The sequence below is a fragment of the Nematolebias whitei genome, chromosome 7, assembly GCF_014905685.2.
Source record: "Nematolebias whitei isolate Nwh7 chromosome 7, NemWhi1, whole genome shotgun sequence".
Lineage (NCBI taxonomy): Eukaryota > Metazoa > Chordata > Actinopteri > Cyprinodontiformes > Rivulidae > Nematolebias > Nematolebias whitei.
In genome coordinates, this window is record NC_056504.1 from 10,134,883 (window position 1) to 10,149,130 (window position 14,248).

General features: G+C 40.9%; 1 protein-coding gene across 1 annotated transcript in view; it reads right to left on the reverse strand.

The window, feature by feature from the left end:
* prickle2b (prickle homolog 2b) overlaps positions 1-14,032 on the reverse strand; it is a 162,256-nt gene extending 148,224 nt beyond the window's left edge. Inside the window, exon 1 of the mRNA XM_037678615.1 lies at positions 13,992-14,032. Within this exon, the coding sequence (XP_037534543.1) occupies positions 13,992-13,997 (6 nt within the window). The 5' untranslated portion in view covers positions 13,998-14,032. The remainder of the gene's footprint in view (positions 1-13,991) is intronic.
* Positions 14,033-14,248: the final 216 nt, after the last annotated feature.

A 14,248-nucleotide genomic window follows, 5' to 3' on the forward strand; every position in this document is an offset into this window, starting at 1 on the left:
TAGTAAAATAACTTACTGAGTTGGAAAAAATATGTATAATTGTTGCCAAGTCTGATTTTGGTACACTGCTGACCTTTGCTCCCACGCTAATGGAAAGTAATTTTTTTAATCCCGCTATATTGTGAATTCTTACACATGAATGAAGCATTTGGACAGAGCAAACTAAGTAGGTAAACACAGTATATTTTAAAATTACAAACTCACAATCATTTATATCACTACTGTGATAAAAATGTGCTCATTACCAGAGGTGGAAAGAGTACTGAAAATTTGTACTTAAGTACAAGTACCGTTACACAGCTTAAATTGTACTCATTTACAAGTAAAAGAACTGGTGTTATAAAAATACTTAAGTACAAGTACAAAGTACTCTTCTCAGAAACTCCTCAGAGTATTAATTACTTTTTTAACCAGTTGATGTTTTATTGTGTTGTCAATAGAAGACATTCAGTTTGATTTACTGTATATAATAGTTACATTCAAAGCCAGCCACTAGGGAGCACAAGCCAGTGTATCTCTTGTGCCGGTCCCAAGCCCGGGTAAATGGTGAGGGTTGTGTCAGGAATGGCATCCGATGTAAAACACTTTTGCCAAAACAATAATGTGAGTTCATCAAAGTGAAAGCATACTGGATTGGTCGAGGCCCGGGTTAACAACGACCACAACCGGTGCTGTTGACAAACAGGGTGCCGGTGGAAATTGTGCTACAGTTAGTCGAAGACCACGAGGAGGGAAACGTGTCAGGAGACAGAGGGAGAAGAGGAAAGTCAAGAATCTAGGACTGAGGGTTGCAACTCTAAATGTGGGAACAATGACAGGCAAAGTTAGAGAGGCTGGCTGATATGATGCAGAGAAGGAAGGTAGATGTTTTATGTGTCCAAGAGACCAAGTGGAAGGGCAGCAACGCTCGCAGCATTGGAGCAGGGTTCAAACTGTTTTACCATGGTGTGGATAGAAAGAGAAATGGGGTAGGGGTGGTCCTAAAGGAGGAGTTGGCAAAAAATATAGTAGAGGTGAAGAGTGTCAGATAGGGTGATGTGCCTGAAGGTAGAAGTAGAAGGTCTGATGCTAAACATCGTTAGTGGTTTTGCTCCACAGGTTGGATGTGATGAGGAGGAGAAAGAAACATTTTGGAAAGATCTGGATGAAGTGAGAGAGAGTATTCCCAGGGAGGAGAGAGTGGTGATCGGAGCAGACCCGAATGGACATGTTGGTGAAGGAAACAGAGGAGATGAGGAAGTGATGGGTAGGTTTGGTGTCAAGGAAAGAAACCAAGAAGGACAGATGGTGGTGGGTTTTGCCAAGAGAATGGAAATGGCTATAGTCAATACCCATTTCCAAAAGAGGGAGGAACATAAAGTGACCTATAAGAGTGGAGGAAGGAGTATGCAGGTGTAGTGAACTAGACCTGATGTCAAAACCTTGACCTTAGGCACCTTATGGGACAGAACTTGTCATTTCATTGATTTGCATCCAGAAATACAGGTTGACCCATCCTGAGACTTTCTTTCTTGAATTGATCAAGTAAAAGAAGACTACTCTCGATTATCATTACTATTTTACAAATGTTTGATAATCAAATTGTGTTAGTTCAAACAATGTTTACATGTTGAAGTGAACTACTCATTTTTATTAACTGTGAAACAGTAATAATGATTCTTAATCCTCATTCAAAGTGAAATCAAGTTGGAATACGTTACAGAGTAATGATTCAATTTCTTGATCGTCTGTTTGAAGTGAGCAAGTGATGGAAGTTGGTCAAAGTTCAAGTTTCGGTCAACTGCAAGTTTACTGCAAAGAAATGTCATGTTTAACTTTTACAGCAAGATACTAGAGAATTGACTCCACGAAGTCTGAAGTTTCTCATGATATCTTTTGTCTGTTCTTAAACAATCTTAATCTTTTCCTTGACTTTTCATAACACCTTACATCACAAAACACACCTCTGTTTTGGTCCATCGACCAATCAGAAACTCTCAAATGAACCAGAAGTGAGCTTTCTTTAAATGTTGGCACTTCCTAGTTCAAACGAGTTTCCAGTTGTTGCAGGAAGTTCTGCAGTTCTGAAACTCAGCAGTTCCAGAGTTCATGAAGGCTGGAATTCAGGATGCTGATGAGAGAAAGAAAATCAAGCTGAACCAGAGAAGATCTGGGAATTATTAAAGTCTGTCCTGGATGACCTCACGACTCCCGAGGTTTTAGCTGTTCTTACGGAGACGCTGAAAAGTGGCTCGAAGTGGAACTTTACGCCGGAACTGAGATATCTTCAGAAAGGTAAAAGTCGATCTTCACCAAAGCGTACTGTTGGGATAAGTTGGTCCAAAGGAGCGTGCAGGTTCTGGTTAAAACAGACAAATTCCCTCACACATCTCTCTGTAGATAAACTTCATCTTTCCATCTTTAAATTCTTCTATCTGCTAAAAATCATTACAGATATTTTTAGAAATGTCTGAAGCAAAGTTTTCCAATCACCTCCGTGTGGTTGACGTCTGCTGTATTATTGGAAGTGAGAACAATCGCCGCATTGTTCACTTCCTGTAAACTGATTAATAAGCTGTCGTTATTTTCAATTTTTGCCAATTAATGTAAATGTGTGATGTGTTAAACTTGATTATGTTAATAAATGACCCACTGTCTTGGTGAGTCAAAGATAATTAACGTTTCCGTCCACATTTTATGAAATTCAGGTGCACGTCATTATACAGTCCAGAAAAATGAAAGAATCCGTTTTAACAGTATGAATATATGACAGCATATGTTCTACTACACAGGTCGACTACATTCTGTGTAGAAGAGGAAACCTGAGGGAGATTGGAGACTGTAAGGTTGTGGCAGGGGAGAGCATGGCCAGACAGCATCAGATGGTTGTGTGTAAAATGACTGTTGTTGTGAAGAAGAGAAAAAGAGTAAAATCAGAGAAGAAGACCAAATGGTAGAAGATGAGGAAGGAAGAATGTTGTGAGAAATTCAGAGAGGAGCTGTTAAAGGCTCTGGGTAGTAAGAAAGAGCTTCCAAATGACTGGGCTACTACAGCAACAGTAATTAGAGAGACAGGTAGGAAGGCACTTGGTGTGTCATCTGGAAAGAGAATGGATGATAAGGAAACCTGGTGGTGGAATAGTGAAGTGCAGGACGCCGTTCAAAGAAAGAGATTAGCCAAGAAGAAATATGACAGTGAGAGGACTGAAGAGAGGAGACAAGAATATAAGGAGATGGGACGTAGAGCAAAGAGGGAAGTAGCTAAGGCAAAGCAGAGAGCATATGATGAGTTGTATGAGAGACTGGACACTAAAGAGGGTGAGAAGGACTTGTACCGATTGGCAAGACAGAGGGATCAGGCTGGAAAGGATGTGCAGCAAGTTAGGCTTAATGTTCTAACAAGTGAGGAGAGTGTGACGGGAAGATGGAAGGAGTACATGGAGGAAATAATGAATGAAGAGAATGAGAAAAAGAATGAGAAAGAGAAAGAAGAGTAGAGGTCATAGAAACTGTGGACCAGGAAGTGGGAAAGATCAGTGAGGTTGAAGTCTGGAAAGCTCTGAAAAGAATGAAGGAGGGGAAGGCAGTAGGACCTGATAACATACCAGTGGAGGTTTGGAAATGTCTTGGAGAGATGGCAGTGACGTTTTTGACTCAAATATTCAATGGCATATTTTAGGGTGAGAAAATGCCTCAGGAATGGAGAAGAAGTGTGCTGGTGCCCATTTTTAAGAACAAGGGTGATGTACAGAGTTGTAGCAACTACAGAGGAATTAAGTTGATGAGCCACACGATGAAGATCTGGGAGAGAGTTGTGGAAGCAAGACTTAGACGAGAGGTGACTGTGAGGAGCAGTATGGTTTCATGCCAAGAAAGAGCACCACAGATGCCATCTTTGCTTTAAGAATGCTGATGGAGAAGCACAGAGAGGGTCAGAAAGAACTCCATTGTGTCTTTGTGGATTTAGAAAAAGCATATGACAGGGTGCCGAGGGAGGAGGTGTGGTATTGCATGAGGAAATCTGGAGTGGCAGAAAAGTATGTTAGACTGGTACAGGACATGTGTGAGGACAGCAGGACAGTGGTGAGATGTGCTGTAGGAGTGACAAATAGCTTCAAGGTGGAGGTGGGAGTTCATCAAGGATCGGCTCTGAGCTCCTTCTTGTTTGCTCTGGTGATGGACCGACTAACAGATGAGGTCAGGCAAGAATCCCCATGGACGATGATGTTTGCAGATGACATTGTGATCTATGGTGAGAACAGGGAACAGGTGGAAGATAACTTGGAGATGTGGAGGTATGCACTTGAAAGAAGAGGAATGAAAGTCAGCCGTAGTAAGACAGAGTACATGTGTGTAAATGAGAGGGAGGCTGGTGGAACAGTGAGGCTACAAGGAGCAGAGGTCACAAAGGTGCAGGACTTCAAGTACTTGGGGTCCACCGTCAAGGAAAATGGGGAATGTGGTAAAGAAGTGAAAAAGAGAGTCCAGGCAGGATGGAGTGGATGGAGAAAAGTTTCAGGAGTGATTTGTGACAAAAGGGTGTCAGCAAAGGGAAAAGAAAAAGTTTACAAGACAGTGATGAGACCAGCTATAATGTATGGTCTGGAGACAGTGGCATTGACAAAAAGACAGGAGAAAGAACTGGAAGTGGCAGAAATGAAGATGCTAAGGTTTTCCTTAGGAGTGACAAGGCTGGATAAGATTAGGAATGAGATAATCAGAGGTACAGCACAGGTTGAACAACTGGGATGGTTTGGACATGTCAAGAGAAGGGACCGTGGGTATATTGGTAGAAGGATATTAGAAATGCAGCTGCCAGGAAAAAGACAAAGAGGAAGGACAAAGAGGAGATATATGCTCTCAGGTGCTCAGAAGCTCAGTCTTATTTTAGTACCAGGCAAACCGATGGCAGTGACAAGATCTAAGATCTTTGCATATTATATATATGTGTGTGTGTGTGTGTGTGTGTTTGTGTGTGTGCATAATTTGCTCATTGCAAACAGAAACAAAATATTTTGTTACTTCTTCTTTTGGCTTTTCCCTCTTCAGGGGTTGCCACAACAAGTCATCCTTCTCCCCCTCCTCACTCTGTCCTCTGCACTGTCTCCAGATCGTACAATATAGCTGGTCTCACCATGTAAAAAACTAAAACATGTCTTGGAAATTAAAAATTTCAGACAAGGAGCTACAAGATAAACATGTGAATCTGTCTCTCAACTATTCACAAGGGGTGGGGGGTGAAATCAGTTGGACTGAAAAAACAAACAAACAAAAACAGCAGCCTTCAGCCTGGCAGGTGATCAGTGATCAGTTTATCTTTTTGTTAATCCTTTCTGGATCAATACAAAGTATTTTTCTTTTTCAACAGGAAAAAATAGGTTAATCAACAGAATATTCATTAAAAATGCTGTCTAATTTCCGGTAAGAAACAAACACACAGAGCTTCAATCATTAAACTGTACTGATTGGTTTACATGCAAAGTCAAACAAGGTCTTGCAGCACTAATGACAGAAAGTTACAGAACTTGTTACCAGCACCAAGGTACAGAAACCAGACTCCTCACAGGGTCTCCCGTTACATGTCCAGAACTCACCTGGTGCATGAAATGACACCACCTGTTGTTGTGCTTTAGAACCCATCTGGACATAAACCAGATGTGATGGAGAATGCAGCACGTTCACTTACTACAGGCAAAACTCTAAAGCAGATGAGGAGCATCCCCCCCCTTCCCCCATACACACCACCCCCTCTGCCAGTGAAACTGTGTAATCCAGTGCACTCTACTAGAGCACAGAAAACACGGTGGATGATGTAAAAACAATAATGTTGCAATTGTTTGAGCATTAGCTCAGAATAAAAAACTGTCATCAGTGAGTTCCTGTATATTATTTTTTCAAAAACAATGAACCTGAATGCGTCTTCAGAACGATGGTTCGGTCAGCTTGTCATGATTCAGGTCTTGATTTCACTTCTAAAGCTCCGAAGTCACAAAAGAAAACGCAGAAAATGGCAGGAATATACTTTATTAGGTTCACCAGTGCGATTGCTGGTTAACAACTTGCTGAAGTTCAAGCGCAGCATCAGAATATGGAAGAAAGATAATTTAAGCGACTTGTTGGTTATTGTTGAGGCAGGCTGGTCCGAGTAGTTCAGAAACTGAGGATCAGCTGAGATTTCCACACACACCCATCTTTAGTTTAAAAAAGAATGGTCAAAAGAATGTTTCAAATTCTGCAAGTCGTCTTTACCACATCTACGTACATGCCTAAATACAGTGAGCTGCCGCAGATAGCGGTTTGTGTTAACATGCAAACTGAACAGGTGGACATCATAAAGTGATGGGTGCGTGTATTTGTAAAATCTGTGAGCTCAGTGTGTATTTGTGTCACGTTAGCCGGGCACTTGAATTCTGATGGGATTTAATCAAACTCAACAACTGATGAACACGCCTCTCAGAAACTCAGCTGGCTTCTTGTGCATGCACCATCTTTCTATGATCACCATCCACATTTCAAACCAGGACCAGTCCATTCAAGTCAAACCTACTGCTCAGTCCTACAAGGATGTCTGGGAGCTGCTCAGAAGAATGCTGGGAAATACTGAGTTAATGGGCTGCTGTTTAATATACTGTATTATTTAATATTATTAGTGTTTAGCATATATCTTAGATCCTTATATAATGTTTCTTTCTATGCTTTATATTTTTGCTATTTTGGGTGTAACTGGGACCTTGAGTACATAATTAAGTTCCACCTCATGGACCACATGTGATGAGAATGACAAAGACCCTTGAACCTTGTAACGACACAAGAAAGAAGATGAGTGGAAGATAGAGTAATTTAAAATAAAAACAGAAAGATGGGGAGGAAAATGTTGACTTTAACACAGCCAACAATCCAAAGCTCAATAATCATATAACCCCTTCAAAATAAATATATTCATAATATAGAATGTTTACACAGGTCCCCACTTCAAAGGATTTGAACCAACTCCTCAAGGCTATGTTTTACACATGGATTATATCTTGAAACATTGGTTTTGGGGTTGGGTACTGTCACTTTAAAATTATTTTATTTTGACTCAAACTGTCATATGTGCATGAGGGTGCACTTTCTCTGAGAAGTGGAGTTGTAAGATGAGGTGTGTGTTGTGCATGTGCAAAGAAATGAATGGTTATCCCTCAAACTATCTTATAAAAACAGTAATTAGCATATATCTGGCAACCCTGACACCAGGCAGCATCCAAAATGTTGAATACAGGAACGTGCGTTTGGACTGAGGACAGAGTCAGGTTGTTCCTACACATTGACAAAGAGTGAATGGGACAAACAGTACTCTGATTTTAGTGTTGTTCTTGCACAAGTGCAGAAAAAGTTCTGACTGCAGCTGTTTGTAGTGTTCATCCACGACTTCAGACCTCTGCAGTACGTACCATGAAAATCTCCACAGAGACCTGGATTCAAAAAGCTGTGGTTTCAGAGAGGACGAGCGCTGTTGCCATGCGCACAAACGGTTGAACTGCAGCTGAAAAGCTAATGTTTCACTCAGAAACAGCATCATATAAACTGGGCCTAATAGTTACTTTCATCTTGACCCACACCAGTTCTCCTACAAATGTTCTTATCTTCTCCAATCAAGCAGACTTCGAGAAGGAGAGATCACCATACGTAAAAAAAAAATAAAAAAAAATAAAAAACTGTTTCCATCAAGAAAGGAGGTTTACCATCTCTGTCAATACACCAATAAATTACTTCAGTTTCTATTGTCTGTCAACCACCAATAGCTTCTTTAACCCACCTCCTATTCTTATTCTTCTCTACAGTGGCCAGAAGCCATTCACATGCCAGGATGCCCTGACAGTTTTATTTGCCAGGCAGTGTTGTTGGCACAGTGAATGGCGCGGCCGTCCTGTGTTATGCAGATCAAACTGGGTTACCGAGGGGACAGACGTCAACGAACCATTCACAGCCGAGTTAAAACTCAACCTCAGCGCCATCGCTTCTCCTCCTCTCTGTTGTTTACTCCCCCTCTCTTCTACTTCCCCCACTTCAGTACCGTTTGTAACCAGCTAGTGTTTCAGCTTATGTCCTGGCTTTGTCAAGTTCCTAGCAAAACCTAAATAAAAAAGGAACAACCTTAATTTAGGTTTCATGATGTGCTTCTAGACAGGGGAAATGAAAAACTGTGACCAGCGAAACAGAACTGCATAAATCTCTCTTTGTAGTCTGATTCATGTCCACTGTGACCCAGCTCTACAGAGCAGGTGTAATGTACTATAGATGCAGAGCTCAACCATTCCAGCGCCCATGCTGGAGGGAGTCATGAGAGCTCCCTGATCAAATATCACTGACACTCAAGGTTCACGTTAATAAGCCTGGTAATGAGACTCATTAGTGCAAGGAAAATCAATTAAGCTAAAGGCAAACATTAATTATTCAGGAGGAGCATGTTGTGCAGGGAGGAACTCCTCTGAATGCTAACCTTGGCCTCTGCAGACTGAATTACACATGAACATTAACGCACAGGTAAAAGGAACTCCTTAGGTACACTTTACACCATTGTCACAGCTGCACCTCTCTTAAATCACATACAGGCCCTGGATATTTCTAAGACCTTTTAAAAGTTGACAGACTTGAGGTGTTTGGTTTAAAGCACTCATCTGAGTGAAACAACAAGGAACACATTCTTGAGGGTGGTGTTTTGGTAGGCTGGAGTGATCCTAAATACACAACTCCACTCTATTCACCATGAATGGGGAATTCTTCAACACACCCAGTTAACTTACTAGAAAAGACTGGTCAAAACACATTTGTAGGTAGTGGGTCAGCAGCAGAGAGAGGAGGGAAAAGGACAAAAAATAAAAAAGGAATACTGGAACAACTTCTGTGCTGTGTGATATGACATTGAATGTTCATTCAACCTTTATTTATACAGGTTAGACCCATAGAGGCTCGGGGACTCATTTACAAGAGAGACCTGATTTTAATAAAGAATGATGACAACAACAGACAATCATAAAAGAAAGCAAATAAACTGAGAAGAACAAATGAAAGAAAATGGTATTAAAAAAAACAAAACAAAAACCAGCTAGGTTGTAAAGCAATGTAGAATACCAAAAACAGGAACATGTCTGCGTTGGTTTATGCCAGGAACTTAGCAGATGTTTGAAGTCACTTAGAGAGGTCAAGGTTGAGAGCTTCAGATATTTTTGCAAGATATTCCAGGAAACAGGAGCGGAGTAGGAGAAGGCCCTTTTACCTAGTTCAGGCCTCACTGAGTGAACACTGCAGGTAATAATGTCTTGAGAGCGCAAGCTGTAGCTGCACTCACGCAGAGACATGTAGGAGGAGATGTATGAAGGCAGCAGACCAAGAAGTGATTTCAAGATGAAAATGTACCAGTGAGAGTCTGCGTGACGTTAATGATGACCAGTTAACCAGTGAATACAGGGTGCAATGGTGTGTACGATAGTTACAGCCAGTTTTGAATCTCGGTGCACCGTGATAGACAGCGTCAAGTCAAGTCAAGTCAAGTCAGATTTATTTATAGAGCACATTTAAAACAGAAACTGTTACCAAAGTGCTTACCATGTGTTACCAACATCTGCATAATGCTTGTAGGAGCGTTCATGTAAATAATGTCACCATAATCAATGGAGGGAAGGAAAGTCACAGTTACAAGGTGTTTCCTAGCATTCAATTCAATTCAATTCAATTATACTTTATTAATCCCAGAGGGAAATTATTTGTTGTTGTAACTCGATATCCTCGTTTCATTGAGAGATGTTATAGATGCTGATGGCCGTAGACAGGAAGGATCTCTTGTAAAGGTCCATCCCACAGTGGATCCTAAGAAACAGGCTGCAGATTCCGTCCTTTCCGTCCACTCGGATTCAGCTGACCTCTCGGTTCCCCTCGGGTTGTAGGACCGCCCAAATGCCGGGCAGAACTCCTCCCAGAGAGACGGCCACTCCTCCCAGCAGTCTGCCGAGCTCCTCGTCGCTGCGGAAAGCCAACTGTAGGTGCCGAGGGACGATCCTGTCCTTCCACTGTCATGAGCCATGTTTCCTCCTAGTTCCAGGATCTCAGTGGTTAGGCACTCGAGCACAGCTGGCAGGTAGATGAGAATGCATCCACAGAACATCATTTTCAACTCATTTGAGATTTGAGGCTGTAGTTGAGATATTATTTGAGCTTTTGAGATGTTAATCAGCTGCTGTTGGTTGTAGAAAACTGCCTTGTTGGCCTGGACCGCTGGCCTGGATCTGCATCTGGCCAGGACTCTGCGGTCTACACTCATCTCCAGGCCAGCGGTCACTCTTTCAGGGATGAAGATGTTTACATCCTGGTCAGAGAGGAACGATGGTTTGAGAGAGGAGTAAAGGAGGCCATCTTTGTGAAAAGAAATCGTCCATCGTTAAACAGGGGTGGAGGCCTCCGGGTTCAACTGTCCCCCTCTTACAATGCTGTGATTGCTAGTATCACTCAGCCCTCTGTGAACAGTAAACAGCCATCAGTGTGCTAATGATCCATTGTTAGGCTGATGGTCCTTCTTGAGCATGTGATCAGCTGGTTTTGGTTGTCAGCAGCAAAACTGGTTGATCCACTCTGAGAAGGTGCTATTTAAGAGACTGAGCTGAAAACAGCTCCTCAGACTGAGGAAGTCTCTCGGATGAGAGACGAAACGTTTCTACATTTTTTTGTTGATTTGCTTTGTTTTGTTTTTTTGAATGTCCAGAGGACCAGATTTAACTTTTTTAGATTTCAGTAAAAATCCTTCCAGCTGCACAGCATCTGATACCAGAGGGAAAAAAATCATCCAAAAAATTGTGATTTACATCCAGAAAAAGAGGAATTAAAGTTTCCAAAAGCAAAATCTCAAAATGAAAGTAACAGAGCTGCTCCAACATGCAGCCACCTTGAGCGGCGCAATTCTAGAACTCAGGGTTAGACGGGATCCATTTCTGAAAAAGAAACCCAATTTAACTTCCAGTTTCTTTACCAAGTTTTCCACATGAAGCTTAAAGGAGAGATGCGAATCAACCAAGATACCCAAATATTTGTAGGAATCAGCAAACTCAATAAAGGACACCATTCGAGGATAAAATCAAAAGGAAGAACTGCTGAGACTGACTTCCTGTTTGAAAACAACATCCTATTGGTTTTGTAGGTGTTTAGGACAAGTTTGAGATGGAGCAAGTCTGTCTGAATAATGTCAAAGGCGGATTGCAAAAGCTGGAAAACCTTAGCAACTGTTTTAGCTCAACAATAAACAATTGTATCATCAGCATAGAAATGTAAGGATGCATCAGGGATGGTCTGACTTACATTACCTATGTAGATTGTGAAGAGGGTGGGCCCTAAGACTGAGCCTTGTGGTACACCATTGTTGGCCATAACTGGAGGATGTACCATTAGAAGTGATACAAAATGTTTAAATAAATGCACATGAAAAATATTCAACTACAATTCATTTAAAATACCAAACTTCCTGGTTTACTCAATAGTTTAACTTTGACTCAAAACTGTTCAATTACTTTAAAGAGGGGAAATCTCATTTTTGTGCTTTATAGCACATCATATTTTCTCATAAGTCTCACAAAACGTAACAGTGTCACTTTATTTTGGGTTTTCCAGTTCTGATTGTTTTCTAATTTATTGACCCTGAACTGTAGAGAGAATAAAACATATCTCCACTTTAGACTAGATTTTTTTTTCCTTTTCATCTTTACCTCCTTTACAACATATTTTCAAATCCACTGTTTTAAACTAAAATCATTCTGCAACAATGTGAGCAGCCAAAACTGGACATAACAGACATTTTTATAGATGGCTGATTGTTAGTGTCAGAAATTGCAATTCAAACTGTGCTTTTACTTAAAATGTGTTTCTGTGTTTGTTTTTTCAGATAATAATATAATTATCTTTTGCTTGAATAATTCACTTAAATAGGTTCTACTGGCTTTCTATCTTTAACCTTCAGTCACTTAAAGTTTGTTGTTTTTTAGCACACACGGTTACTATTATGGAGCAGCACAGTCAGCAAAAATGTTGCACAACAAAGGAGATGATAGTGGACTTCAGGAAACAACGTGGAGGTCAGCACTCCACCATAAACAATGCTGAGGTGGAGCAGGTCAACAGCTTCAAGTTTCTAGGCATTCACATTACCGAGGATTTGTCCAGGACTTTACAAACACTATAGTCAAGAAAGCCCAACAAAGACTCTACTTCCTAAGAAGACTAAAGAAGTTTGATACGAACACCAGTATCCTCACAAACTTCTAAAGGTGCACCACTGGGAGCCTGCTGACAGGCTGCATCACAGGGTGGTACATGAACTGCACCAGTCAGAGTCAGAAAGCTCTACAGAGGGAGGTGCAAACAGCAGAGGACATCACTGGTAACAGTCTCCACACCATCCAGGACATCTACCACAGCCGATGTCTGCGTAAAGCATGCAGCATCATTAAGGACCACACCCACCCAGCACAAGGACTCTTACGCCTACTACCCTCAGGCAGACGATACAGGAGTCTGCCATCGCATACAAAAAGACTAAAGGGCAGTTATTTTTGAAATACTTATTCATTTAAATTCATCCTGCTTGCTTGTTATATTCTACCATGTTGTTGTTTACTATCGCTCTTTAGGACATTGCGAATATCATAATTACTTTTTCACTTTTTTGTACTTTATTTTGAAACCTTATTGCATGCTTTAGTATTTCTAGTTTGTTTGTTCTTTGTTTTTTTTTTTAGTGAGTCAAATTGGTTCTTTTCATCCTAAGCATTGCATTGTACTGTTAACCTTGTGTTAACCTTACATGACAAATAAACACAACTTGAACTCTCTCACACCGACTGCTGAAGATAGACCCCCAAAAACTGGAAACAAGAAGTGGGTAAAAAAAATGGATGGAGAGACCATTACTACCATAACTTCAAAAATTTGTTTAATTGTTTTTTTTCTTTTCTTCAGAGAAACAAGTGAGAAGAGACAACTGCACGTTGGAGTTAGAAAGAAGAAACATTTTGTGAAGATGGGTTATTTAAGTTTGTCCATAAAAAAAAAAAAGGCTTTTTATTGAGTCTGCACAGACAAGTAATTAAAAAACTGCATTCCTGAGCTCACGTTGCCTGTGTAAAAGTTGACTTTGTAGCAGAGATGACTGGATGGAATTTTTTGTTCAGACCCTCTCCTCCTACTGTTGACAACAGAAGACAAAATGCCTCATGAATCCAAAGTTTCCATGTTAACTTGGAACAGCCAGCTTCAACTTAGTTTGTAAAAAAACAAAACAAACAAAAAAAACCCAACACTATTATTTGTGATGTAGAGAGGATTAGAAATTAATCAGAATATTTAAACTCAACAATTATAATATCCAAGCTTATGATGACAGACCTCTATTCTTCCACAGCCAGTCTCTACCAGAACAGATCAATCAGCACATTTCCTCTCACCATTGCATTGTGGAAATACAACCAGTACACCTTATGCTGGTGGTTTAGTTTTAGAAACAGTCTCGACACACTGTAAACATCGCAGAGCTCAGTTAGTCCTTCACACAGCAGACACACATTAGTTAACACAGAGCGCATGTGACTCACACACAGCGTCCAATATTCAGTCTGTTTCACAGCATCAGCAAAGTGATGTCTCAGTTTAGAAGCAGCAGGCAGGCTCCGGTGCTGCAGGAGATGTTAGCACCGTTTAAAAAAAACTATTATCTGAGCGCACAAAACAACAGCTTCCTCCTGGCACCCTGCAAGGCTGATCCTATCGGAAGAGACAGGCATCTGAAAGCTTCTTGGCTTGGAAAGGAAACCCAGAGTTGTCTCTAGAGAACAAGTGTGTGGCTAAAGCAGTGGCTTAATCAGCTGGTTGCACAACTACAACTTGTTTTGTGTCAATCATGACAAAATAAACACATCACTAAAAAAATAGCAGATGGGTTTCTTGTTATCACTTGAAAGCATCAGCAAGGTTTGCATGGTATGAAGCTGTACCTCCATTTGTGCAGGTAGAAGCCAGGACACTGTTCTCCACAGGTGATGCAGGGCTGGCCTCTCTGCTGCTCATCTGCAGGGTTCAGCTTGGAATAAAGAGAAGAAGATGAGCGGGTGGCACTTCACAGCAGACAACTGAGTTAGGGCTTTATAGTTTGCATTAGTTGTGATACTTTGTTTAAGAGTAAGTGGTAACTGACACAAATTAAAGGCTCGAAGAAGACATATGGTGTTGAGTTGTGTTAAATTTATTTGCG